This window comes from Candoia aspera, chromosome 4, assembly GCF_035149785.1.
Source record: "Candoia aspera isolate rCanAsp1 chromosome 4, rCanAsp1.hap2, whole genome shotgun sequence".
NCBI lineage: Eukaryota > Metazoa > Chordata > Lepidosauria > Squamata > Boidae > Candoia > Candoia aspera.
In genome coordinates, this window is record NC_086156.1 from 35,002,403 (window position 1) to 35,030,356 (window position 27,954).

At 39.2% G+C, this 27,954-nt stretch overlaps 1 protein-coding gene across 1 annotated transcript in view; it reads right to left on the reverse strand.

The window, feature by feature from the left end:
- Positions 1 to 27,954, reverse strand: part of HIBADH (3-hydroxyisobutyrate dehydrogenase) — an 83,488-nt gene that overhangs the window by 10,126 nt on the left and 45,408 nt on the right. Inside the window, exons 5-6 of the mRNA XM_063303813.1 lie at positions 8,271 to 8,404; positions 6,762 to 6,838 (exon numbers count right to left, since the gene is read on the reverse strand). Coding sequence (XP_063159883.1) covers positions 6,762 to 6,838; positions 8,271 to 8,404 — 211 coding nt within the window. The remainder of the gene's footprint in view (positions 1 to 6,761; positions 6,839 to 8,270; positions 8,405 to 27,954) is intronic.

The window sequence follows — 27,954 nt, forward strand, 5'->3', positions numbered from 1 at the left end:
ACATATGTCCTACCTCAAAATGGTAGAAGCTGCATCAAATAAAGAAACAAACATGTTATGTATGATTCCCCCCACCAACCTGAGGTACAGTCCAGCCACAGTAAAGAACAAAACAGCAGTAAAAATTACACTAAAAAGAATAACATTAATATGTACCCTAATATATTTACAACATCAATGAAAATACTACAGTATATATTTATCATATGCAATGGTATTCTAAAGTTGTTCAATTGTTTTGGACATAAATTTTTATTAAAATAGGACAAATAACAACTCGAACTATCACATCCTAAGCTGGCCTTGACTTCTGCCAGAGGGGTGCTGTAGAAAATATGTTGGCGTACCCCAGCAGATACATACAGTATATATTTATCATATGCAATGGTATTGTAAAGAATTATAAAAGAAGCCATGCTAAATAAAGATCCATGCTTAACGATGACTAGGAAGTTGGACTGCTCAAACAGATACTATTGTTTCCAACCCTCTGTTGGAAAATTGCTCTGGAGTGGCCTTTGGGAGCCTCTCCTGCATCGCTCCTTGGTTTACTGAGTAGCTCTAGGAGATGAAGTGACAGAAGTGATGACTTGAGTGCTGATGGAGAAAGAGAAGTTAACCTGACCAAACACGGATTTGAGCTCAAGTTCGAGATTTCTTTTTGGGGAGAGGATGTCATACATAGTTGCTGCCTGGTCGCTGTAAACGGTTTACACAATTCTTTGCTGATAAAGTCTCTCAGATTCGCCTATCTCTTGACTCTTCATGGACAGAGACTCAGGGATGACAAGGGCAATGTCTCACTATATTATCCAGGGATTCATTGAGGATTCCAAGTAAGTGGATTCCAAGGAAGGATTCCAAGGAAGGATAAGGCGGATTCCAAGGAAGTGGATAAGGCTCTCCAGTATGTCCTCAGCGTAGCTTGGATTCATGCCCCCCTCCAGCTCCTTTGGGTTGCAAGGGTGTGTGTGAAGGGCTGACTTCAGGAGATTATTAATGCCTTGCTTTGGAAGTGGATATTGCCAGCAGCTTTGAAAGAGGCTATGGTATGCCCCTTTCTTAAGAAACCTCCTTGGAAAACTATTGCCCTATCTCTAACCTTCCTGTTTTTGGGAAAGATTACTGAGACTGTGGTCACTAGGCAGCTACAGAGAAATCTACAGGAAACAGATTATCTGGACCCATTTCAGTCAGGGTTCAGGCCTAGACATGGAACAGAAACAACACTGATCACTCCTAAAGATGACCTCTGTTGTCACCTGGATGGAAGCAGAGTGCCTTGGGGGTCTTTCGGGACTCACGGCTAGTGTTGGGTGGGCAGGGGGCCTTGCTCTACTCTGGCTGGTGCACTAGTCACAGCCCTTCCTGGAGCAGGAGGACATCACCACTCATCTGGACTAATGTAATGCACTAAGGAAGTGGTGTGTTGTGTCTCTATGAATGGGTGACTGCCTTTTCCTTGTGTTATGTGTCTTGTGTATGTGTGCACTGGGAAGCACAAGATGAGCTGCTTATGTTTGGCTGAGTCACATGAGCAGGAAGGAGATACGTTAGGAGATAATTTTCTGGAATGTTTTTCTCTGTAGCCCTAAGCCATTTTTGAACTCGATATTTATTTTGCCAGTTTCTCCCACCACACCAAATTTGGTCCCATTCTGTTTTATTTTTAGAGTGCTATCCTGCTGACAGACATACAGTTCTAAGCCCTTTACAGTTACTTTCTACTGTTCTGTTGTGTTGGAAAGAATAAAAAAAGGAAAGTTGCTATATTGCAAAGTGAAATGCCAATCCCCAGCATAATTTTTATTTGTAAGAATGCCTCTGAGCCCCAAATGGGCCACAGCAGCATTCTTAGGAAATAAAAATGATGGGTGGCTACATCTTAGTGCATTGTTTGGAAGTGTATCCACTTGCCCAGAAAAATCTTAGAAGAGACAGCATGGAGATTCCTGTTGGTAAGGGGAGAGCAAGGAATGTAAGTAGTAGTATTCTGGTAAAATGGTGTTTTAGTACTAGGTATGTCCCCCCAAATGGCCATTTTTCTGGATGTGTCTCCAGCATATTCTCAACATTCCAAATGTGTCCTTTAGCCCCAAAATGTTGAGACATGCAATTATGATTATTTCAATTTTTTACTTAAAAGTTATTTTTTTATCTGAGAGAAGAATCTACCAACTCAAATATGTTATTAGAGTGCTTTTGTTTAAAGCAGTTTCTGAACCACGGAGTCAGAAAGCGATAAGATAGCCACACCGGTTTCACAAAGGACTTATTTGTCATTTGCCAAAGTTGGGATGTTTGCTGGGGCCTACTTAGCAACATTTGAGATTTCAAAAGCAAAAGATCAGAAATAGTCTTAAGGGGACACTAGGAAAAATATGGCAACAAAGAGGCAACTTCTTACTCTGGATTGTTGGAGGTGGAAAGTGGGTAGGTGGGACCGTTTCTACTTTACCATAACTCAGATACAGAAATTACTTGCTGTTTAATCTGTAAGGTATAAAGACTTTGCTAACATCTTGTTAGACTGCAGTTCATGAATTTACAAGGCTGTCTTGGAATGCACTGCAGGAAGGAAATCAAGCTATTCTTTAGACTTTATAGACTGCTTATAACTATTAGCATAGAATGCTACTAAAAGAAATGGATCTGCTGGCTGTTCATGAATAGTTAATGATTAATATATTATTACCGATTTCTTTCATGTTTATAAACAATGGCTATGATTCAAAGATTTCTACTCGAATTTAAGAGTAGGGTACTATTATTACTAAATTATAAATATATCTCACCATTCATCTTTTTGTTATGATCTTAATAACTTTATTGCTGACCATAATTTCAATGAACCATAAAGTTGCATCTTATGAAGTGCTTTACTGTATCAAAGAAAGGAAGGAAAGAAGGAAGGAAGGAAAGAAAGAAAGAAATAATTTTGGATAAACAGAATAAAACTTTGCTTAATTTGTCTTATTATGTCAGATTCAACATTACTAGGTTCCAGAACTACATAATCTATAACCTCCTTGATGGTAGTTGGTTTTTTTCCCCCAATGTTTAAGTAATTGCAATTTTAGTGCCCAGTTTCAAACAATCATTTCCCAAATTTCTTGTACTAACACAATGAGCAATGAAAACAGGGTGCAGCAGATGATATGATGTTATTTCATTGGTACTATTCTTTCCTCAAATTGTAACATTTGGATAATTCAGATAAACAATATAACTTCCCTTTTGGGAGATGGGTGGTGATAAATTTGTTTAATAAATAAATAAATAAAATTTACATAACCGAACCTTGAGCATGTGTATATTTACAACTTAATTTTTTATAAACCGTTCAAAAATAAATGCATAAAAGTTAAATGGAGAGACATCCAACCCTACATAAACAAACTTCTGCTTCTCCAATAAGACTTTCCTTCACTGTCTTTCAGAGCATCCTAAATCTGATCTAAAAGATGTCCCAAGCTGTTGGAACAAGTCTGAAACTTGCATGATGGATACACTCCAGAGAAGAAGCCTGTTATCTTAACAGATGTCATTCTGTCAGTGAATGAGCACTGCAGGATATAACCTTCAGTTTTCAAAGGAATACTCTCATAGCTCCATTTCCAGCCCCACTTCCACCACCTCCTGTTCTTATTCCCAAGTAACACTTGTGAGGATCTGCCACTGGAAAGTAAACCGAAAAGCCACTGAAAAGTAGTTTTACCTTGCCATGGATGCACGCAAACACTTTCAACTTGCACAGGGCGTGAGTACATGTGTTTGCGGCTGTATCCTGCCATAATTTATTATGTGTATCAACATATCTTATGTTGTCAACTGTGTCCCTCCCTTCTTCTTTTAAAAACAGAAGGCATTAAAACCGTGTATTAACCATGAGACTCAACACTGATCTTAAATATCCATAAAAGGTATATATGCTATGTTATGTATCTAAGTGGCACGAAATAGTACATTACATCCTTTTCAAATTTTAAAATTCCAAAAACATTAAAAATGAAGAGACAAAAAGGATTCTAAAAAGAAATAGACTCCTATTTTAATTAAACAGTCCACTGACATAAACAGAACAGAACATCAATATAGTACCATCATGATAATTTATTCATTCCAGAGAGAATTTACTACAGAGGAATTCATACTTGCAGATACAATTTTCTTTTTTCACTCTTGTGAAAGCTCTATAAATTGTAAGTGCTATATGAATTTTATTAGAGAAGAATTCTGTCACTTCAGAAACACGCTTGTCAGGCTGAAAAGAAATTGATAGCAGAAGGCTTCATTTTTCAGTGGGGTTTAAACTACTTGAAGAAAGTGGAAGAGTGCTCAACTTACTGGTATTCACGTGCATGAATGCACACAAAACTATGGTGTGCTGTTCTTCTAGCAAAGTATGTTACCACAGAGTTCTAAGATACTTTGTTAGAGTCAAGGTGCAGAATCAAAATAGGTAATTTTCCAACATGGGTAATTTGTGGAACAGCAGAGTTCTTCCTTCTCGTCAAGGCCTACTGTTGAATTCTGCAACTTAATTTGCCCATTCCCTTCCCCAGCTTAGACTACCACCAAAGAGTTTGTATTTAGCATTTTCCAGTGAAAGACAGTGGCTGCATGTAAAATGTACACATGTGGGAAGAGCTATAGCTCAGTTCTGTAGACTGGGAAATGTAGATTGGAGATGAGCCAAGTTCTCTACACTATGGAAAAAATGCAGTGGAAAAGTCACAATCACTGGCATTGCAACAATTTCAGTACAAGTGAACTCCGATTTGAAAGAACTGAGGAGCGGCAGAATTTAGATTTCAGAAAAGATTCTTTGTGATATAAATAAGTCCTATGGGGTATGTGCCTCACCTACCCCTGGAGTTAATCAGAGCTCTCAGAATTTTAACAGATTGATGAATTCAGACCATTATTACAGATAGTGAGGAGGGAAAAAGACACCTCAAGTTAGAAAATGAAAACCCTGAAACCTACTGCATGTTGCAGTAGCTGCAAACACCAATTAAGACTGCATACCATTAGACTGTCAGATCTTTTAGTACTCTGCGCTAGCTGAACATTTTCTTTTATAGCAGACAATGTGAGCTTCTACCTCAGCTAAATACAAGGAAGTCATAGGTGATTGATTTTTCATTAAGCAAACTATGACTTAAAACTGACTATGATACAGCTTTACAATTCTCAATTACAACAGCAGTAAACCACCTTATGGGTTTTGTTATGGCTTGTTAAAGATACGTTTTCCTATCTTACAGATGCTCAATTTTAAAATGTAAATGGTACAGGATATTGATAAACCAATTAGCACTGATGCAAAGCAAATTCCTCTTTTATCTCAATTACAACATGACAACTTAATAGGTCAAGATAGTCTAACATCTGAGACAAGGGCAATTCAATAAAACAACTGCATCTTGATATGGTAATTAAGAAGAAATGTGAATCCATTATCCTGTCTTTTGGGTGCATGTCTGTTTCCATGTATTTATATGTGTATGCAGTAATATGCACATTCATGTATCTATTTTTTTTACATAAAGACAATCCAGATATTTATCCTTTGGTATCAGACCTCAGAGTGGTAATAGTGTGTTTAGTTTCTAGCAAGCAGCTGAAAGTATACAGTTAAGCATGCTAAAATCATGCTGTGAAAACACAGACACACAATAAATAGGATCAAAATGTCCAACAACAAATTACAAACTGAAATGTATATTATGTGTGTATAAACACATTTATATGAAAAAAAGATAAAAGCAAAAGTATTTCGGCAAACATAACCAGCCTTTTAACAACAATATATCTTTCTAATTAAACACTCTTAAGTTGTTTTTAAGAGCAAGAAGTTATTATAGCATCTTCCTTTTGGTACACTCTGTTAAGACTATGGCTCAGACTGTCCACAGCCTGTGAGCTATGTACTTTGGCCCAACTGGTGCTGATAAACCTTGATTTTGCATTTGAAAGATCAGGTTCACGATGGATCACAACATATGTATGAACAGTATGGGACCTAAACACAATTATATGTTTCATCTGAAAATAAGAAATGGGAGTCACTACATATATTCTAGCAAACTGAAAATGTACTTTTATTTTGTGGCCCTGCAAAGTGTCATGAGTGCCGTTGAGCTAAAGTAATCAGCGCAATGGCACTCATGACAATGACAAGGAAATAGGTGAAGGGGTACAAGTTAAGTAGCCATCAACCCACAACGACTAACGGCTAACAAACAATAGATAAACGGATCACGGAGCCACCCAAGCCATCAGCAGCAATACCACGGGGATCGCCCAGCTGAAAGCAATCAGCAGAAGAATGAAAACCTGAGGATGGGCGATCCTAGAAACCCTCAACCAATGGCAGGGCAACGCATGGGACAAAGGGGGGTGACGTGACCGAGAGCGAGGGGGCGCTGACCGGCGCGGGGTATTTAAACCCCGCACCGGCGCGCTCCTGTCACTCTCAGCTTTTTCTAACAACGTTGTACCTATCCTGAAATAAACCAGAGCCTGCTTTGCAACCCAGTGTCTGAACGTTATTCAGAGGTAGGCAGCGCATGACACAAAGCATGTCCCTGTTTCTTGAAAACTCTAGGTTAACAATGGTTTTCAAAAACATGAAATATACTAAATTTGTGCTACATTTGCTACTTTACATCTTTGAAACATTATTCTATCCATATAAAAGGGCCAGTCACATAAATGTAACCAAGATAAAGCAAATACTGTAAAACTCAACACACCTGATTCCAAGATTCATGGTCTCAGCAGTTCCAATCATACTGATGGCTAACAGCATATTATTGCAGATTTTTGCAGCCTGAAATTAAATGCAGTAACTCATAAATTTCTCCATTTTCCAAACAACTATCCAATAGGAGCTCAATTTTATTAGGAATGTTTTTGTTCCATAACCACTCCATGGAGCACAGATTGGCAATCTTTTAGAGGCCATATCAATGCTCATTACTTCTCACTCAACTGTCACTTTTCCAAGATTTGGGTGGTCTGGTTTTCAAAACAAAATAGATTTTAAAAATTCTGTCACTTAAATTAACCAGTAATAGTCACAAGAAGCTCTTGGAATCGCACAATATTATTTTTTGCTAGAGGCTGTCCAGAACAACATGTTTTTATGGGTCGTTGTTACAAAACCTCTATGTCCTCAGTAGGCTTAGGGCCCTAATACTTGTGGCCTTTGTGCCAATCAGGCATTTGTGTCGTTCTCACCCTGTCTTCCTTAGGCAACCAATTTTATTTCTCCCTAATCTGTCTGCTGGAACTCTTAATTTTTATACCTGATTTTGGACTTCATCAGTATATTTCACAAGAAACCAGAGGTATACAAAAACATTTCATATTCAATTGTCCCAGTTTCAAGTTAAAAACAGCTGTTCTGCATTCAGAATGGATTGTTTGTATCATTTTGGAAGTGTTTCAAGGTTGAAAAACAGTTGTTTCAAGCTTGAAACAGGATATTTCATATAAGAAAGACTTAAAATGCAAAACATTATGCATGTCTCTGCAGGCAATCTTAATGTGTCTAGTCAGTTTCCCTCCTCCTGTTAAAAAACCCCCCCTGCCCTGGTTGATTTTCCCTGCTTATATAACCACACTTACCAACTCTTGCCCTGTGCCCCTCCCCACATCTTCAGGTGTCAGGTGACCATTATACTTCCCCACTACTCTATACTGGAACCTACAACCATTGTTGCTGCTATTGATAAAAGCACCTTGCTGGAAAACTACAGCATAATGTCATCATCACAGTTTTCAACAACAGGAATGTCTACTGTATCTAGGAAGAAATATGCCTTGATGACTGGCCAGCCAGCCAGCTTTATTTTCACAGCAACAGCTGTGATTGTTTTGTAAAGGGCCAGATGAATTCATACATCATGTACTGAAAACACCAGGAGTTGGGCAAGGTAGAGAAGAGAATAATTTGTTTCTCCCTTTTTTGTGTGGAGTGCGGCTGAGGTGACTTTTATTCTCTTGGGAGCTTTTATAGATCAGGGACTGGGACCCTAATTGAATCACAGTATTTGCACTCTCCTGTTTGCCATGGCTCATGGAATGGAGAGAAGATAGGACAAATGTAAATTAATTGCCAGTTTAAGGGAGAATTTCAGAATGAAAGTTAAGTTTCAGTAAGTTTGGGAAGGTATCTAGGCTCACGGAACACATTAATGCAATGTAAAAGGGAAGAGACGCTACAGCTTATAACATGCCTAGGAATGCTCTGCATTTACCTGTCCAGTTCCAATTTCTCCACAATAGACCACATTGGAACCCATACATGTGAGTAGCTCTTTTGCAGCATCGAATTCCTGCTCTAGTCCCCCAACCATGAAGGTAAGATTTCCTGCACGGGCAGCTCCAACACCTAAAATTAAATTTAAAAAAACAACAACACACATAGTCATTAATGATTTTTTAAACTTTTTTTTTCACATCACTCCATTTGAAAACTCCATTATGCTAATTAATAATCGGTGTAAGTATAAAATTAAACAGTTCTCACCACTAGCTTTTTCAGTCCAATCCTGTGCATTTACTTAGGTATTAATCTTTAGGTTCTATGAGACTTACATAGATACATCTCTTTTGTTAGTTTAATGGAGTTTTTGATATACAGTTGTTGAAAACTAAGCATTACTGCAGGCAGGTACCCTTGAAAAGAGTTTTCAGAAATTAGGATAACCACAACTCTTCGGATTCATGTCTTCTGTATTCAAAGATATCAGAACAGAATTTCCATTTCAGATGGAAAAAAAAATAAGTGTACAATTGAGTTTGCTTATGAAAAGAATACAAAGTTAAAATTAGGTGACTGTCACAGCAGACTGTTATCTAAGAGCACGCAATGTCACTTTTTCAGGTAAGATTTTTTAAAATCCATTTAATCATGTCTGACTCTCGGAGACTCCCTGGACATGTCCCTGCAGTTTTCTTGACAAGGTTTTTCAGAAGTGGTTTGCCATTGCCTCCTTCCTAGGGCTGAGAGAAAGTGACTTGCCCAAGGTCACCCAGCTGGCTTTGTGCCTAAGATGGGACTAGAACTCACAGTCTCCTGGTTTGTAGCCTGATGCCTTAACCACCACACCAAATTGGCTCTCAAAGTAAGATTAGGAAGAGTTTATTCACCCTTTCTCCTCTTTTATAAGGCACAGTTACAATGGCCTTTGCTACTAATCCTGTATCCTGACCTCCAATATCCTGACCTCCCACCAATATGAGTTAAAAGTTGTAAGAAACTCTCCAACATTATATATTATAGATCAACAGCTTTGTACTACATTACAGCTTTTTAAATACAGTACCTCCAGAGAGTCATCTATAAGAACAAAACAAATGTGACAATTGTTTTCAGCTGGTTAATATTTTGACAGGTTACTCTCTCACTTGTCTAGGACATTTATATTTCAAGTTGGCATAAATACAGCAATTTTTTTTAAAAAAATACAGAAGTATTTTGTTTAGAAGAATTCCCAGATTTTGAATGTTGTTCCTTACCAATTAAGAGACCTCAAATAAACTCAGAGCATACTCTCACAATGAAGGAGAATTCATTTTCAAACTACAAGGGCTTGATTATACGTTGTGTTGGCAAAAGAAAAATTCTGTAAGAATTTAGACAAGAAATAAAGAAAAATAACCAGGGGGTAACCGCTCAGAATTAGAAAGGTTCTGCCCCATCAGTTCAGAAAAGCTGGAGAAAACCTTGTCAAGTTATGCCAAGGGGAAAAATTCTACTGGTGTTTTGTGATGGATTTGTTTTTCTCAGCTCAGTTCATCTCCTTTGCTACTGGGCAGGAAAAAAACCATTCTACCCAATTTGGGGCAATATCAGGCAAAGATGGTAGATATTAGGCTGATCTGTCTCACTGTTTTTCACAGGAGAACAAAGTTTCCCAACTGTCATGCAGCATGGTAGCAGAAATATCATATGACGAGTAGGGAAATCCAACTTCAAACCCCACTTAGAACATGATTCATTGGTTAATTTGATGCTTATTCAACTTTTCTGAAAGGTTACTGGGAGATAGGGAGAAATTATATACTATTTGTTGAGTTTCTTAGAGGAAAAGTAAAATACTAATGAAACAAAATGAATTATATAAATGGGAATTAGGTACAAAATCCAGGATGGTAATCCAGGATGGAGAACAGTTTCTGTAGCCACCACAGAAAGGATCTCAGCATGTCTTTTGATCAGGAATTAGTTTTTTAGTCCCAGAATTGAAAGTTACACATGAACTGCTTTTCCACAAAGTTCTTGGATCCTAACAACTTAAATTAGAATAGAAAATAGGCTTTCTGATGTAACTACTGTTAAATCATCAGAATCCACAAATTTGCAGGGAACTTCTCCAATCATTCTGAATCTAGATGTTTTATTCAATCCCTTAATGCCAATGGCATTGTTCTACTTCAAAGTGCTGGTCAACTTCTTTCAAGCAATCTTTCTTAACCTGACAGTGGAGTGCGAGAAGGAATAAGGTCAGATGAAAAGAGCATGAGATGAGACAGGTCTGCTGCAATAACAATGCACAGTTGTCAACTGGCCCTCCTACAGAGAAATGAACAGCTCTCAATCTGTCAGGGCACACAGAGTCAGATCTAAGATTTGAACCTGGAGATAGACAGGCAGATGTGGCTTGAGTCTTATAGTTGGCAATTTCCTGCTGTAATTAAGGCTTTTCTAGTATCTGTAATAAAACTAGTTTATCAAAGAACTGTGTACTTGAATCTCTGCTTGCCTTCACGTTCAAGTAATGGTCTGGGTGAATGAAGTCTGACAGACTCCCCTCGGTCTGCAATTTCCAGAATTTTAAAGAAAGCTCATCACAGGGTATGGCTATCTCATGAAAAGTCAGCATTTAAGCTTTAAATTTATCTTTATAAATTTAAATCAGTACACAGTATGCTGCATGCTGTGTACTGATTCTTCATTATAGGTCTTGCTCCAAAATCTCTTCCTACCTCGAGTTCAGCTGGCTGAAATGTCCACAATGAGGGTTGGGGTATTTTTTTTTTTTGGTTGTGGCATGCTATCACCAACAGGGAAATGAATACACTGAGCAGGACTGGAAATGGAGGGATGAAATGCCTGCTGGGAGGGAAGCTTAACCCCATCCCTTCCCAAGCAATCCTGAAGAGGTTAGAAAGCTAGGATATGGCCTGGCTCCAGAAGCTTCGATTATGCCTACTCATGCAGCCCTGAACAAGGTCCCCAGACCCTAGGAAATACTGTAAAATGAGCAGATTCTTACATATTAGTTTGATTTTTAAGGCTTATCCATACATCCATGATATACCAAGCATACCATTTTGAATAGCACTGCTCCCACAGAGTACTTCTTTTTGTACCACAGGAATAAGAGTGGGTAGCTGGGGTAGTTAGTTGTGACTCCCCAACCGGATTTCAGTGTGAGGGGCTAAAAAGCAAGCAGCAGCAGTAATGAGAACAAGCAGAGAAACCCCCCCCCCACACCTTTCCCCATGCTCTTCAGAGTTCAGCCTTTCCCTCTTCCCCATGTAGCACATATTCCCTGTGGCCACTAGTCATTTTCTGACCATACCAAGCAGTGAGAAATAGATCCACCAATAGCACCAGTGACTTGCAGGTTGCTAACCCTCTTCCATATTATTTGGTAACTCGGAGTTTGCTTTATGAAGGTGCTTCCTTAATATAATTCCTGAATTCTTCTTAGAGTTAATAGGGTACATTTACTTTTGAATGTAAATTACACAGACAGAAAAAGAGAGTAATAAAATCCTAAGCATATTATGATAGCATTTATAGAATGAATGATCAAACTGTAGGATAAGTGTTGTTGACAAAGTCTAGCTCTCCGCTTAACAATGAGAATACTGACTTTCTGGAAGACCTATATTTTGGTCTTCTGTGAGGTCGGTAATTCTACCTCCCCATTTCACCCCGCAAAAGACTGCTGCACAAAAGGGGCATCTGCTCTCTCTAGTAGCCAGAGAAGAAATGGCACAAGAATCACAGAGGCTGAATGGGAGGGGACAGTCCTGCAGCAGCCAACTAAAGTCCAGTATGTCACTGACCCTTCAAAGACAATTCCTTCATGCAACATAGAATGTTCACATAGGAGGTCTTCCATTTTTCCCATGGAGAAACCACTTTCCACTGGATAACTCCCTGTTCAGCCAGGCTCAGTAGCAGTCTGGCAATGAGATGGAGGTTCCATAATAATGACATGTCCCCAACAAATGGTATGCGGGCCATCTCAGAGCCAGGGCAAGGAGGCTGTGTGTATGAGATCTTAGAGGTTAAGCTGGAATGTTAGAAGAGCAGTGCTTTGAAATGTTTCCAGGAACATAAGGTAGAGATCAAATTATATTTAAAACTAGCATGTCATTTGGGTGGGTGAGGGGTTAGTTTTAGGAAAAAGTGAGCTTGGCAAAATTTACCATGGAAATTTGCTTAGGTATTTTTTTAAAAAAACAAAAGAACATAAAAATAAACTGGAACGATTTCCTGATCCAATCTTAAGTCATAGAAGAATGTCGTTCTTTCTCCAAACATTCCCCTTTACTCAATTGTCTTGGCACTCTCTCCTCTTCACTGTCCCACTATAAGCACGGAATGGATTAAACACTATAAAACTCATCCCCTATATACATAAAAGCATTATGAGCCCCTGAGATTCTTCCTCAAAGCTGCTTTTGGAGAACTTTACTGAGATCCCTATTAATTTTAATCTTTAAAAAGGAGCCACATACATTAAATTCTACCTGAATTGTTCCTTGTCAGTGAGAAGGCAACATCCATAAGCCTCTTTTGCAAATGAACTACAAACTTAATGTCTCAGTCTTTTGAGTATACATTTGTTGTAGGAAGAACCAAGAAATGGAGATCAAATTTTAATTCTTTCCATCATTACCTTACACAAAAGGAAGTTAAAGAAGTGCTCTCTGCTATATTTGTGGAAGCCAAATAAAGCATTTACAGCTGTTATGATAACACTTTCAGAAATAGTTTATTAAACTAAGGGTCATACTTCTGTTTGCAAATAACAACTTACTCCTTTCTAAGTGAGACTGCAATTATATGTCATTAATACCCCAAACATTTCCTTATAATCCTGGCTGCCCATATGTTTTTCCCTACTATTCGCACAAGGAAGCCAACACTGAAACATAAATACTGAAACGAAGAAAAATATTGATTAGTATTATGCTTGAGGAATTAATATGTAATATGCTCCAGATCTAATCCTTCCTTATTCATTACTAAACTGTAACATATATTCACGATTTTTTTCCAGTTTAGATTTAAATGTGTGAGGATATACATTTTGTATTGAAAAGAAGCAAGCTCCAAAACACTATTTAAAGGTTATTTCATTCACCCAGTAAATCATTTAATGTACTAACATCACTTAAATGTTTTAAACAGTCTACCCTAAAATGAGATAAAGGAGAGGGCCAAGGGGACCAGGCTGCTATGTGAACTACCTTTAAAATGCAATTGTTTTAATCATTTTCTACAGATGCAGCCTCACAAGGTCTGCTGTCACAGGGACCATTTACGACTTGTTATGGTGTCTCTATTGTTTACCAAAGACATTCAGCTAAAAAGGCGACAGCTGGGACAGAAAGCTGCTACCCAAAAGAACAATATAATCCTGTGAAAAGTAATCAACAAATTTAAGAGTGTTAATTAACTTTACACTTTATCATGTTCAATTAGTTGCCTTTTCTCAGAAAAGATTGCCATGCACGATCAGTTTAAAGCGTGCCATGTTTGATTTGTAAGTGATCACTGTTTCGGTTTCAAAGTCGATGTCAGCCATTCTCTTGGGTTTTGGTGACACAGATGAATGGCTCTACACATGTTTCAGGGGTGATTTGGTTTAACGTAAAGTAGCACAACATAACCTCTTGTTAATGCATTGCTGGTTTCACACAGAAAGAAAACCAGCAGCTAATGCTGGTTCTCATCTGGGCACATATGCAAATTTAGTTCCACACATATACAAAAAAGATGGTTCTCCCAACAATAAAATCAGTTAATTTCCTCCCAAAACAGAAAGCCTCTTAAGTGAATAATTTTTCATCATTATTTCTCAGGGAAAAGCTTGTCTTTCAGGGACTCATTTGAGATCATTTCTTCCCAGCAAGATTTCTAATTCAGCTGTATTATGTACTATGCACAAACAGGCTTTTATGTTACATATAATGTGCATTGCTTTTAATAATGGCAGCTGAAATAAATGTTGCATAGCTGCACTAAGCGCGGCTGGCACATACACAATGGTACAGTGGGACTTTTACATTTCTAAGATATATTTTTAAGTCTAGAGTTCTTGTAAGAAACTTAGATTCATCAATGATTATAGTCTCTTTCTGCCTATTTCCTTTACTACAGCCTTGCTGCTTGCTAATGGGACATGACAAAACATGACAAAGTGATGATGTATTTTTAATGAACACCACAGCAATTTCTCAGTACTGACAAGCAGAGTTGCAGATTACAGTATTTCTCATTTTACTATTATGCCCAAAACTTTAAAGGGAAAAAAACCCTTCAGAGCTTTGTATCAACACTGTGGAAATATGTTGACATATCATAAAGATCAGCAGCTTGTTGTTCCAATTAAAAAGCTCAGCTATCAATGGGATACATTTAGATTCCTCTAAAGCACTGCTGGAATGATACACAGAGAAAAAAGTAGCCAGATGAGTATTTCCATTACATCAAAACATGCAAAACATAGTAATATGCAATTATAATTGCTGACCAAATCTCATTCCTAGGAGAAATAAGTAAACTTCCCATCAGAAAAACAAATTCTGAAAGCTAACAGTGGTCTAAGTTAAATATTTAAGGGAGGAAATTATAGTATACTTCTACAAGAGCTGAAATGACAAAACACAACAGCAGATAGTATTAGATTTCTACAGAAGATCTGTAGGGAAAAAAGGGAAGCGGTCGATAGATCTTTAAATTGGGTAGCAATAACTGTTCTTCTATCCCAAGTTGGCAGCTGCTACATTTGCAGGCTTGGTTCATTATTTACCCATAATGACCATCAAGCTCCAGTCAAAGTCAGATCACAACAACTGTCAGCAGCTCTTTTAATTAGCCTTGTTTGAATTCAGATAAATATCACAATGGCCCAACTTTTGCTGAAAGAGCAACAGAGCACTGTAAACAATGAGCTATTCTGGCTTTAGATCTACCCACATGGAGAAGTTGCCTCAGGAGCTGTGCTATGCAAGCATATTTAATTAAATCACATATAAACACCAGACTTCCCGTAATGGTTCTTAGTTTTTGAAAAGACTTGTACCTCAATCTCTTTTCAATACAAAGATCTCTAAAATACAATATATTAGCTCTTTATTTTTCCCCTCTACATATACATATACATATTTAAACATATTTTATAACATTTTCCTTAAAAAACCATAATTATCAAAATTAATCAAGAATTAAAACAGATCAACTTCTTGTCTGTTTTATCTTAATTCCATTCCTCCTCAGAGATCATGATCAGCTCCCTTTCCTCGTGCTTATGCCATCAGAATAATGATTTCCTTACCAGTGGCGACCCAATTCAAATTAACAGTGTGTCACCACCGAGACCTAGAGAAAACAAACATTTGCATAGAAGTATCAAAGGCAAAAAACCCACAATTATTATATGTCAATTTGTGTATATTGCACATTTCTGAAATTAAATCCACTGACATGTGTTTGTAGCTGGAGCCTGATAATGTAGCCATATATATTCTTTGCTGTAATAACAGCACATTACATTTTCTATTTTAAAAAACCCCATTTTTATTACCAGTACTAGTCATTGCTGTGCCAATTATGGGCCAATGACTACTCCACTACATAATTGCCACTGTAAACCATCAGCTTCTTAGCAGTGGTCAGTTTCTATGTCACCAAGCTGTTGTGTCCAGATGTAAATAGTGCTATTGTAAACAGTCTACAAGCCTATAGTCACATTTTGCCAAGAACAAAGCAGAACTTCATTGCTGATTTCCTAAGTAAAAATTCTGAGGTATACTGCTCTAAATCCAGCACTGTTTGCTGTATTTTGGATTCCAAGAATAACTTACATAAGATTTAGGTGATTGTTTTGCAATGGACAGATCAAACAGGAAAGTGCAAGCTCTCCCTAGAAAAACAGTTCTGGAAAATCCATAAAAGCAGCCTAATGTGCAATTCTATTTTATACTGCTCCAGTATATGTTTCTACTCCATAGGGGAAAAAATCTAGGGTCATTATGAGACCCTTCAAAGAATTAGGGAATTTGCCTTGCAATCATCACACCCTATTGTAAGCCTAGAAAAACATAAAACTTGCCATTCAGTGTAGTACTTATGGGAGGAAGCTGCCTGACCCATGGGGAACAATAATGAAAGGATTTATGCTTCAAAAGAAGGTGATGAGTGGCTGTAAGCATTAAAGTATTTGAACTTGGCCATGGACATAAGTGGGAGGGGAAAAAAGGGAGGGGGACCAATAAAGCTGCAGGGGAAGTTAGTTGCATCCTGATTCCTGAAGACAGAAAACGGATCTAGGAAATGAAAAATTTGCCCATATAATCCAAGTTGCTTAATATGAGTCAAAAAATAATTCATCAGAAGAATCCAAACATCATCTTTGTCAGTAAATTCCAGAAATTCCAGATTAGTACACAAAGAAAAATGGCAAGTTATTATAGTATATATTACTACACCATATTAAAGAAAGGATAATATAGTTTATATCTTGCTCTATCCTGGTCCTGTCACTTAACAGCAAAAGAAATTGTGGCACTTGAAAAAACTACTGGATGGGGTAAGGAAAGCCAAGCCTGCTCTAAGGCAAATTGATATAAATTTATTTTGATGTAGTAAAATAAAAATCTGACTAGAATGAGGTGCTATTTTAGAACTGTACTTCATTGTATTCTCCAATGTTGGAAGTCCATCCATCCATAAGAAATGACTTCTGATATTTATTGTTTATTGTTTCAAAGGTCAAATTACAAAACCCTGCCGTTGTTAGGCGAGGACCTCATGCTTCTCCTGCCCTGCCGTGCTTGCCTCTGTTTCAACTCCCCCCACCTGCCTATTATGCCCATCTCTGCCCTTTTGACCACCCTGCCCTCCGCCATTCCTGCCGCCCCCATCTGACCTCCCACTGCTGACAAGGCACGACCAGCCTGGCTCTTTGCAAGGCAGCTGCTGGCTACACAGGGCCTTCCTGAAGGGCTAGGCTGGGCATGCCTCGTCAGAGTGGGATGAAGAAGATGGTGAAGGTTGGCAGCAGTAGAGGAGGGCAGGGGGTGGGGGGACATGGTGGAGGGCAGGGTAGCAGGGGCAACGGATGGCAGGGTGGCCAAAAGGGCAGAGATGGGGTGAGATGGGGGTGGGGCAGTTGAAGCACACTCTGTGGTCATAAATGCAGGCAGGATGCCAAGCACCTAAATTCTGATCATGTGACTGTGTGTGGGTGTGTGTGCTGCAACAGCCGTAACTTTCAGGACTGGGCATAAGTACCATTTGTTCAGCGCCGTCATAACTTTGAATGGTCACTGAATGAATGGTTAAGCAAGGACTACCTGTATTTGTTTTAGGAATTCATAGTCCTCTCTTCAGCAAGTTCTACTGGCACTCTCACAACAGCTTCATCAACAACCACAAGTCTCAATACAGGTGACTGGAAATGTAGTTTCCATGTGGCCAGTGCCACTCTTAATTACAAATTTCTTTCTAGAAACCATGTACTTTTGGACTCCAAGTACGAAGTGAGACATACTTCCCTTTCCTAGGTTGTCCATCCATCTCAGTGAGCTAAGAACTGGACAGACTTTACACCAGATGCCTGGTGGTTAGATACCAGCTATGCTCCTTAGACCCTTCCACATGCCCAAAACTCTTATGAGTGATAGGTTTCAGGGTACTTTGTCCTCCTTACCTACATTTCACACTGTCACATTGGCCATTGCTGCACTCTGTGGCTTGGGTAGATGAGGAAGAGGGAGAACTGAAAGGAAAAAGGATAGAAATCCCAGAGTTCATACCAATGGGAAACTATTCCCCCTCTGCCACAGTGGTAGACCAGGACCTGGCTTAGTATTTAATCTGCTCATTTTCCCAGGCATTACATCATGAGGAGATAGAACAGTACTGATCTCATAACAGTACAACTCCTTCAAATTGGAAGGTCCTCACCTTATACTGCTTTTCACCAAGTTTTGAAGACCTTTCCCATTTCTGATACTCATTCTCCTTTCTGACATGCCTTACTCCTTAGCCAGTGAACTTCAGAGGAAGAATTGTTTGCTGACTGTTGAAATAAGGCTTTTGAAAGCTGCATATGGCCAGATAGCTTGTTCTTCAACTTGTGGACATGATCTGTAGCATGGTTTGACAATGAATTCAGATGATATTATTCACCTAAAATATACAAGAATTATATGAGTGCTTGGTTATCCAAAGCTTTAATTAATTTAGGGAGAAGCCTTAACAACTGCAGTGTTGCATCATCTCCTAACAACTGCAGTGCTCTGAATGTAATGTAAATGTTTGTTGATTGTTCTTTTGAATTAACTTTTAAACATTTTTTCTATGGGACTGAATCCAATTGATCCTACTGGCAACATGTATACTATCAAAGGCTTGTAAAAATTCTTTTTTTCTTCATAGATGCTTAAATAAGATTACTTGTCAAATCTTTCCTGGAAAGTCCAAATTACCAAACACACATAAACATATATTTATTTGAATGGGAATGCTTAAGCTATATCTACTCAACTATATTGCAGAAACCCGTTTTTATGGCACATGCATATTTAATTTGTGCATCTTTTCACATTAATTTTAAGTGAGTAGTCACAATACTGAAAAATCCAAGTTGTGGTTCAACCTTTGAAATCCATCTATCATATTGAAGATTTCTTTGTATCTACCCCATAATATTTCTGGTTTGGATATATTCTATTACACAGTCTAAAAGTTCCTTTTATGTAAAATGTTTCATTATACAAAATCTAGTTTGTTGTTGGGTGGAGTGGGTGTTGTATTTGCTGTGAGCAGAATCAAGAGGGTAACAAAGTTAATTATTTCCCATAATAAGTGATTATGACTAGATAAGAGGGTTTTTGGTAATGACCTGCTCCTATGATCGAAGACCCACATCTCAAGAAATATAATAATACATGAGCATAACTGTATATGCAAAATACGTGGAACTACTGCCTCACTTAACTTGTCAGTGAGTAATTAAATAGGAATTCATAATGAGAAAAGTCCACAGTGTAATTTATTAGCTTTCCCGACAGTTCTGGTTCATTAAAGGTTGATTACCAAAGACTGACCTCTAGTGGCAAAGTAGTCTCTGATGGTAGTTTGCATTCCTTATGGAGAAACAACTTGGAGTTAGCATTTAACCCCAGAGGGAATGAATACAAATTGTTAAATCTGTATCTTTTCTTCTAAGCACTCAGGTCAGTTTTTGATATCCCATTCATAAAATGAAAGGATCAAGCATATATGTCTAAGAATAAAAAAAAAGCATCTATAATATCAAATCATAGTCTGACCCCAAAATAATTTTCCAAAATCCATCCATCCACCCATCATACCCTAAACTACCAAATTAAGGTTGTAATCACGTACTTAGTCAGAAGTCAACTCAACAGAACTTGCTGCAGTCAAATACAGAGAAAACACATAAAATTTGCGCTTTGCTATATGCAGATGACACTGTTCTTTCACATTCTAGACTGGGTTCAAAATGCCTATTGAGGCACTAGTTAAGTATTGTCAAGAAAATCAATTACAAATCAACTACAGCATGACAAAACTAAAATTTTAGTTTTTGAAAAAAAAGTTTAAAAGTACAGCTGGAAAATTCAAGATCATGTGATAACACAAGTGCAGAATTTTACTTATTTGGACATTTTATTTAATCATGCTCTTTATCCTGGCAACATCATTGTACGGCAACACTTCTGAAAGCAGAATCTATTATGATGGCCTTGCTTCAATATTTTTATTCAAAAGGAGGGAGATCTGTTCCTGAAGCAATACAGGTTTTTAATGCAAAAATTGCATCTCAAATTTTATATGGAGTTCCAATTTGGATTACAAGTAGTCAATACTTTGCCAATACAAGTAGTCCACAGTTAATGATGGTAATTGGGATCAGAATTTCCATCGCTAAGCAATGTGGTCATAAAGCATGATGTAGCGATGGCAATCCCGGCATTCCCCATCGCTGTCGTTAAGTAAGGACCTCCTCACAACTTCCTGCAACTCCCAACAAGCAAAGTCAGCGGGGAAGCTGGCAGGAAGTTGCAAGTCCCAAGCGGCTCGCAAGCAGGCTGCAGGGCAGGTAACTAGCTGCTTCAAGGTGTGCGAGGGTACACAAAGGGCTGGCACAACGGTGCAAGCACAGTGGGGCTTGGGGTGGCTGCTGCTGCAGAATGTGTGAGGGGCTAGTGTGGTGTGGTGCAGCACAAACGTGGCAGGACTTGGGGTGGCTGCTGCTGCAGGGTGTGGGAGGGTGCACGAGAGGCTGGTGGGGCTTCAGGTGACTGCCGCAGGGTGTGCAGGGGGCTGGAGAGGCATGGCGTGAGTGTGGCGGAGCTGGCTGCTGCAGGATGTTGGAGGGTTCGGGATGGTGCAGTGCAATGTGGTGCAAGCATGGTGGCTGCTGCAGGGTGCAGGAGGATGTGCAAGGGGCTGGCAAGGCACGGCTTGAGCAGGGCTGGGGGAGACCTTGACTTTGTTTGTGGGAAGCCGGCAGGGAAGGTCACAAATTGCGGTCAGGTGACTGTGGGATGCTGCAGCCATTGTAAGTGTGAGCCAGTTGCCAAGCGCCCAGATCATGATCATGTGATCACAAGGGTATTGGGACAGTTGTAACTTCAAGGACTGGTCATAAGTACCACTCTTTCAGTGCCATGGTAACTTTGAATGGTCGCTGAACAAGTGGTTGTTTGCTGAAGTCTACTTGTAATAACACAGCCCAACTGCAAGTGAAATTTTAAAGATCTCTTTTAACTGTTCCAAGCTGTGTCCCAAACTCTGTTTTTCTCCTGGAAAATGGGCAATGCCCTTTGAAAACAAAGGCTTGGCTAAGCACTATTAGGTTTTGGTTGCAAATATACATTTTTAAAAACAAGGAAGGATTGCTTCAGGAAATCCCAAATGAATCTCTTGTAAATATGTGGTTAAAACAGGTGACCCAAAAAATTAGTCAGATTGGCATTGATCCTGATTATTTCCAGGGGTATGACATCAGCATTTCCTTGTATTAAACAAAAATTATGGGAGAATTCAGTACATGAATTAACGGCTAAAGTTCCATGTTCACCTGTAACTTTTGGAATTAATTACAGATATACTTTCCAGCTCCTAAAATACCTTAATAGTTTATGTTTAAGTATATACAGAATAGCCTTTTCAAAAGCCAGATTGTGTTGCCATCAAATACGCTATATGGTAGATTTCAAAAAATCCCCATCTCTCAGAGATTTTGTCCCTGTAATGGTATTGATCTTGAAACAGCAGATCCTATTTTATTGTACTGTGAATTTTATGAGAGTCTTTGGCAAGATGTTATCTGGACTATTTTAAAATCAAAACCAGGAAGAGAAACTTCTGAGTATGTTAAAATTTTACTTGCAGATGAAAATCCTAAAGTTACAGAGGCAACAGACATATTTTTAATTATGGCTATAAAAACGGTTTTTTAGTAACAAGCGGGGTCCAGGAGGCGGGCCTTCTCTGCAGCAGCTCCCACTCTTTGGAACATCCTTCCCCTGGAAGTGAGGTTGGCCTCCTCGCTTCTGGACTTCAGGAAACGGCTGAAGACCTGGTTTTGTCACCATGCCTGGAGTGGGGAGAGGAAGAGCCATTCCTGGGGCTGGTTGGTTCCCTAGTCCTGCCAGGACCGGTTCCAGTCCCCTTTGGGGGCCATTAGATCTGCCATCACTTGGATTTTATTATATTTTATATGTGTATTTATTGATATTATTCTGATTTTATTGTATTTTATACTGTTTTATTGTGAACTGCCCAGGGTCCCCTGAGTGGGGGAGATGGGCAGTAATAAAAATATGATAAATAAATAAACATATCAATAAGCTGGGGTTTTAAGTGTATTATGTAATATTTATTAAATATTTTGTTAAACTGTTTTATCAAAGGCCAAATTTTAGATTGTATTTGTAATTTGCTATTTGGGCCTTTTGGTGGTTAATTAATGAATAATATACAGAATTGTATGTTGGAAAGCCAATGTGATTAGAGATTGCAATGTTTATGCACAATGTATTTGAAATTAACAAAATCTCTATTAAATAAAGATATCACAATCACTTTGTATTTTCAAACCATAACTCCACTGAGTTTAAGATTAAGTATTTATTGTAATGCATGTAAGTGCAAAGATTAGCCTAGTTTACAGAACTGCAGTTCTGTATTTCTTTCTTAGAGGAAAGGTTAGAGGGCAGTTGTTGCTTTGTAGAATGTAGAAATTACAGGCTGATTTGGCCAGCCTAAAAGAGCAAGCCTGCCACAAGGGAGCATAAATAAAATGTGTGAGGACTTTTAAACGCTATCTGTGCTGCTTCTTGAACTAAGAGTACTGCTATTGTAGGGCAATCCTGATGTCTTCTTAAATGGGACCAAGGTGCAGATGCTGTGCAAACAGATACTTGTTATGGGGTGTGTGTGTGTGTGCCAAGCGGATGGATAAAAGTTCCAGTTGTTTTTCGTGATGATTTATACACTGGCTGAATAATGAGTGCTGCTTCCCACAGCAACTGAATCACCATTTAATGCTATTATCCTAAGTTCATGACCCACCAGCATGAAATGTCAACCTGATTAATCTCAGCTCAACGCGACTGACCTCAGAGAAAGCAAGCAAGCCTGCTGTCTGGATATTGTTATTAATGATCATTTTGTTTTCATTTCTGCTGGTCTCTCTTATTCATATCTAAAATAATGAAATTGGTAAAGGAGAACTCTAAAAATAAATACCTAATTGGAATTTTCTTTAGTTCTAATTAAGCAGTAACCCAACATATTGCAGATACTAGAAATTAAATTTGCTTGAATATAATGGTTTGTGAATTATTATTCACTAAAACCAAATGCATGAAAATGTGAAGAAAGCAGAATTGCAGCTAAAATTAAGATTATATTGTTTCAGCTGAAATGAACTAAATATGTGGTACTATGAAAGTTATTTTGCACTAGTTATGGTTAGATGGATGCTATCATGACAATAAATGGTTGATTATTTAGTTGCTGTGCAAGATCCAAAGTTTGTGTTGTACTTTTGGTAAAAAGTAGCAATTCTTTTCTAGAGACATTAAATGGTGTGTTTTGTGATGTAAATTCTCTAACAAGCATCTTTCTAATTATACTTCTGTGTAGGCTGTAATTGTACGAATATCACAAGCACTGACTGGATGATCACTTTTTTTTCTGTCTGCCTGTCTATGCAATTCAATCTTCTTCTTATTTAGTTAGTTACTTATGTAATTTACATGGCCGCCCAACTTGCAAATTGCAACGCTGGGCTGCTAATAGAGGATTACAAACATGAAAAAATAAACAACATAAAAATTGCAAAAGTAAAGCATAAAACAGCACAAATCAAGACCAAACTAAACGTATTCAACCACCCAACCATTTACCAGATGGATTCATCCACCATCCTGGCCCAGTACCTGGGGGAAAACCAAATTTTTAAAGCTTTCCAGAAGGCCAACAAAGTTGCAGCCATTTAATCTCTGTGGGGGTATGCTACTCCACAAGGCAGGCATTGCAATAGAGAAGTCACAACTCCTGGATCCAATTAGATGACATTATTTCATAGAGGGATCTCTAAGATTGCCTACCCTGCTGGATCTTGTGGCATGGACAGATATAATCAGAGATAAGTAGACCTGCAAATAGCTCAGCCTTGTACCATGAATGGCTTTGTAGGTGATAACAAGCATTTCGAATTGTACTTGGAAGCCTACAGGAAGGCAGTACAGCTAACAAAAGAATGGTATTACATGGGTGTACCATGCTGCAACCTTAACTAACTGCACCACTACATTTTGGATCAATTGTCGCTTCTGGAAGGTCTTCAAGGGCAGCCCCATGTAGATCACATTGCAATAGTCAAAGTGGGAAATGACAATGGCATGAATGACCACAACCAGGGTTTCCAGGAGATCCAGGAATGGGGACAACTGGTGCACAAGATGAGAGTTCAGCAAAGGCCTGGTTGGTCACAGCTGCTACCTGGTCTTCAAGCAGGAGTTGTGATTACAAGACAACTCCAAATTGCACCCCAGTTCTGTCTTGAGACAGCAATCCCATCCAGAGCAATAATGGAAAGTTATTGCTTTCCACACATATCAACTCCTGGGAGTCTTGACCAACCAGGAGGGATGTGGATTTAACACACAAGTGGTCATACTTACAGCCCCAAGAACCCTGTATACTTTATCATGATCAAAAAGCTTGAAATCTTCCCAGATAATTAGGCTAGTCTATGCTTTGTCAACTCCAAGGGACCTACAGATCCAGATCCAGGGTGGCAGTGGGAACTAAAACCCAAGGCTCCTAACTCTTGCCTGAGTTAAGCTGAAGCCTATTGATCCCCATCCAGATCCCATAGCTCCAGACACTGGGAAAAACTTTGATGGCATCATTTGGTCATCCTGGTGTAGAGATATACTACTGGGTGTAATCAGCACATTGGTAATACTTAACTGCATGCTGATGATCTTAACCAGTGACTTAATGTAGATGTTAAATAGAAGGAGAAAGAGTGTAGAGCCTTAAAGAACTCTACAAAGAAGGGGTCTAAGGCTAGACCTTTCCCCATTTACCAGCACTGACTGGAACTGGCCCAGAAGAAGCAGAAGAGCCATTATGCCCCCCGCCCCCAATCTTAACACCCAGAGCTAATCCAGAAGGATACCATGCTTGATAACATTGAAGGTTGCTGAGACATCAAGGAAGGCCCGAATGATGTACCACTCCCATCCCTGTCCCACTAAAAGACAAGTACAATCAAGGCATCTCAGTGAAGCATCTGGTCTGAAAGCCAACTGAAAAAGGTCCAGTTAATCTGTTTCCTCTGCATCCCTGAAGCTGTAAACCAACTACCTTCTCAACAACTTTCCCTAAATAGGGAAGGTTAGAGACAGAGTGATAATTGTCTTGTTGTTGTTTATTCATTCAGTCGCTTCCGACTCTTTGTGACTTCATGGACCAGCCCACGCCAGAGCTTCCTGTCGGTCATCAACACCCCCAGCTCCCCCAGGGACGAGTCCGTCACCCCTAGAATATCATCCATCCACCTTGCCCTTGGTCAGCCCCTCTTCCTTTTGCTTTCCACTCTCCCTAGCATCAGCATCTTCTCCAGGGTGTCCTGTCTTCTCATTGTGTGGCCAGAGTATTTCAGTTTTGCCTTTAATATCATTCCCTCAAGTGAGCAGTCTGGCTTTATTTCCTGGAGGATGGACTGGTTTGATCTTCTGGCAGTCCAAGGCACTCTCAGAATTTTCCTCCAACACCACAGTTCAAAAGCATCGATCTTCCTTCTCTCAGCCTTCCTTATGGTCCAGCTCTCGCAGCCATATGTTACTACGGGGAACACCATTGCTTTAACTATGCGGACCTTTGTTGTCAGTGTGAGGTCTCTGCTCTTAACTATTTTATCGAGATTTGTCATTGCTCTTCTCCCAAGGATTAAGCGTCTTCTGATTTCCTGACTGCAGTCAGCATCTGCAGTAATCTTCGCACCTAGAAATATAAAGTCTGTCACTGCCTCTACATTTTCTCCCTCTATTTGCCAGTTATCGATCAAGCTGGTTGCCATAATCTTGGTTTTTTTGAGGTTTAGTTGCAAGCCAGCTTTTGCACTTTCTTCTTTCACCTTCATCATAAGGCTCCTCAGTTCCTCTTCGCTTTCAGCCATCAAAGTGGTATCATCTGCATATCTGAGATTGTTAATGTTTCTTCCAGCGATTTTAACTCTAGCCTTGGATTCCTCAAGCCCAGCATGTTGCATGATGTGTTCTGCGTACAAGTTGAATAGGTAGGGTGAGAGGATACAGCCCTGCCGTACTCCTTTCCCAATCTTAAACCAGTCCGTTGTTCCGTGGTCTGTTCTTACTGTTGCTACTTGGTCTCTATACAGATTCTTCAGGAGGCAGACAAGATGACTTGGTATCCTCATACCGCTAAGAACTTGCCACAATTTGTTATGGTCCACACAGTCAAAGGCTTTAGAATAGTCAATAAAACAGAAATAGATGTTTTTCTGAAACTCCCTGGCTTTTTCCATTATCCAGCGGATATTGGCAATTTGGTCCCTAGTTCCTCTGCCTTTTCTAAACCCAGCTTGTACATCTGGCAATTCTCGCTCCATGAATTGCTGAAGTCTACCTTGCAGGACATTGAGCATTACCTTACTGGCATGTGAAATGAGTGCCACTGTTCGATAGTTTGAACATTCTTTAGTGTTTCCCTTTTTTGGTATGGGGATATAAGTTGATTTTTTCCAATCTGATGGCCATTCCTGTGTTTTCCAAATTTGCTGGCATATAGCATGCATTACCTTGACAGCATCATCTTGCAAGATTTTGAACAGTTCAGCTGGGATGCCGTCGTCTCCTGCTGCCTTGTTATTAGCAATGCTTCTTAAGGCCCATTCAACCTCACTCTTCAGGATGTCTGGCTCTAGCTCACTAACCACACCATCAAAGCTATCCCCAATATTGTTATCCTTCCTATACAGATCTTCCGTATATTCTTGCCACCTTTTCTTGATCTCTTCTTCTTCTGTTAGGTCCTTGCCATCTTTTTGATCATACCCATTTTTGCCTGGAATTTACCTCCAATGTTTCTAATTTTCTGGAAGAGGTCTCTTGTCCTTCCTATTCTATTGTCTTCTTCCACTTCCGCGCATTGCTTGTTTAAAAATAATTCCTTATCTCTTCTGGCTAACCTCTGGAATTTTGCATTTAATTGGGCATATCTCCCCCTATCGCTGTTGCCTTTTGCTTTCCTTCTTTCTTGGGCTACTTCTAGTGTCTCAGCAGACAGCCACTTTGCCTTCTTGGTTTTCTCTTTCTTTGGGATGTATTTTGTTGCCGCCTCCTGAACAATGTTGCAAACTTCTGTCCAGAGTTCTTCCGGGACCCTATCTACTAAATCCAGTCCCTTAAATCGATTCTTTACCTCCACTGCATATTCCTGAGGGATATTAGTGAGCTCATATCTAGCTGATCTGTGGGTCTTCCCTAATCTCTTTAGTCTGATCCTAAATTGTGCAAGAAGTAGTTTGTGATCAGAACTACAGTCAGCTCCAGGTCTTGTTTTTACCGACTGTATAGATGACTGCCACCTTTGGCTGCAAAGGATGTAGTCAATCTGATTTTGGTGTTGTCCATCTGGTGAAGTCCATGTATAAAGCCGTCTCTTAGGTTGTTGGAAGAGAGTGTTTGTTATGCAGAGTGAGTTGTCTTGGCAAAATTCTATCAGCCTATGCCCTGCTTCATTTTGTTCTCCCAGGCCATGCTTACCTGTAATTCCAGGTGTCATTTGACTGCCCACCTTAGCATTCCAGTCTCCCGTGATGAAAACAACATCTCTTTTAGGCGTGTTGTCCAGTAGGTGCTGCAGATCCTCATAGAACTGCTCTACTTCAGCTTCTTCAGCATCTGTGGTTGGGGCGTATATTTGGATCACTGTGATGTTAGATGGCTTGCCCTGAATTCGAATTGAGATCATTCTATCGTTTTTTGGATTGTATCCGAGCACTGCTTTAGCCACTTTACTATTAATTATGAAGGCTACTCCATTTCTTCTGTGGTCCTCTTGTCCACAGTAGTAGATCTGGTGGTCATTTGATGTGAAGTGGCCCATTC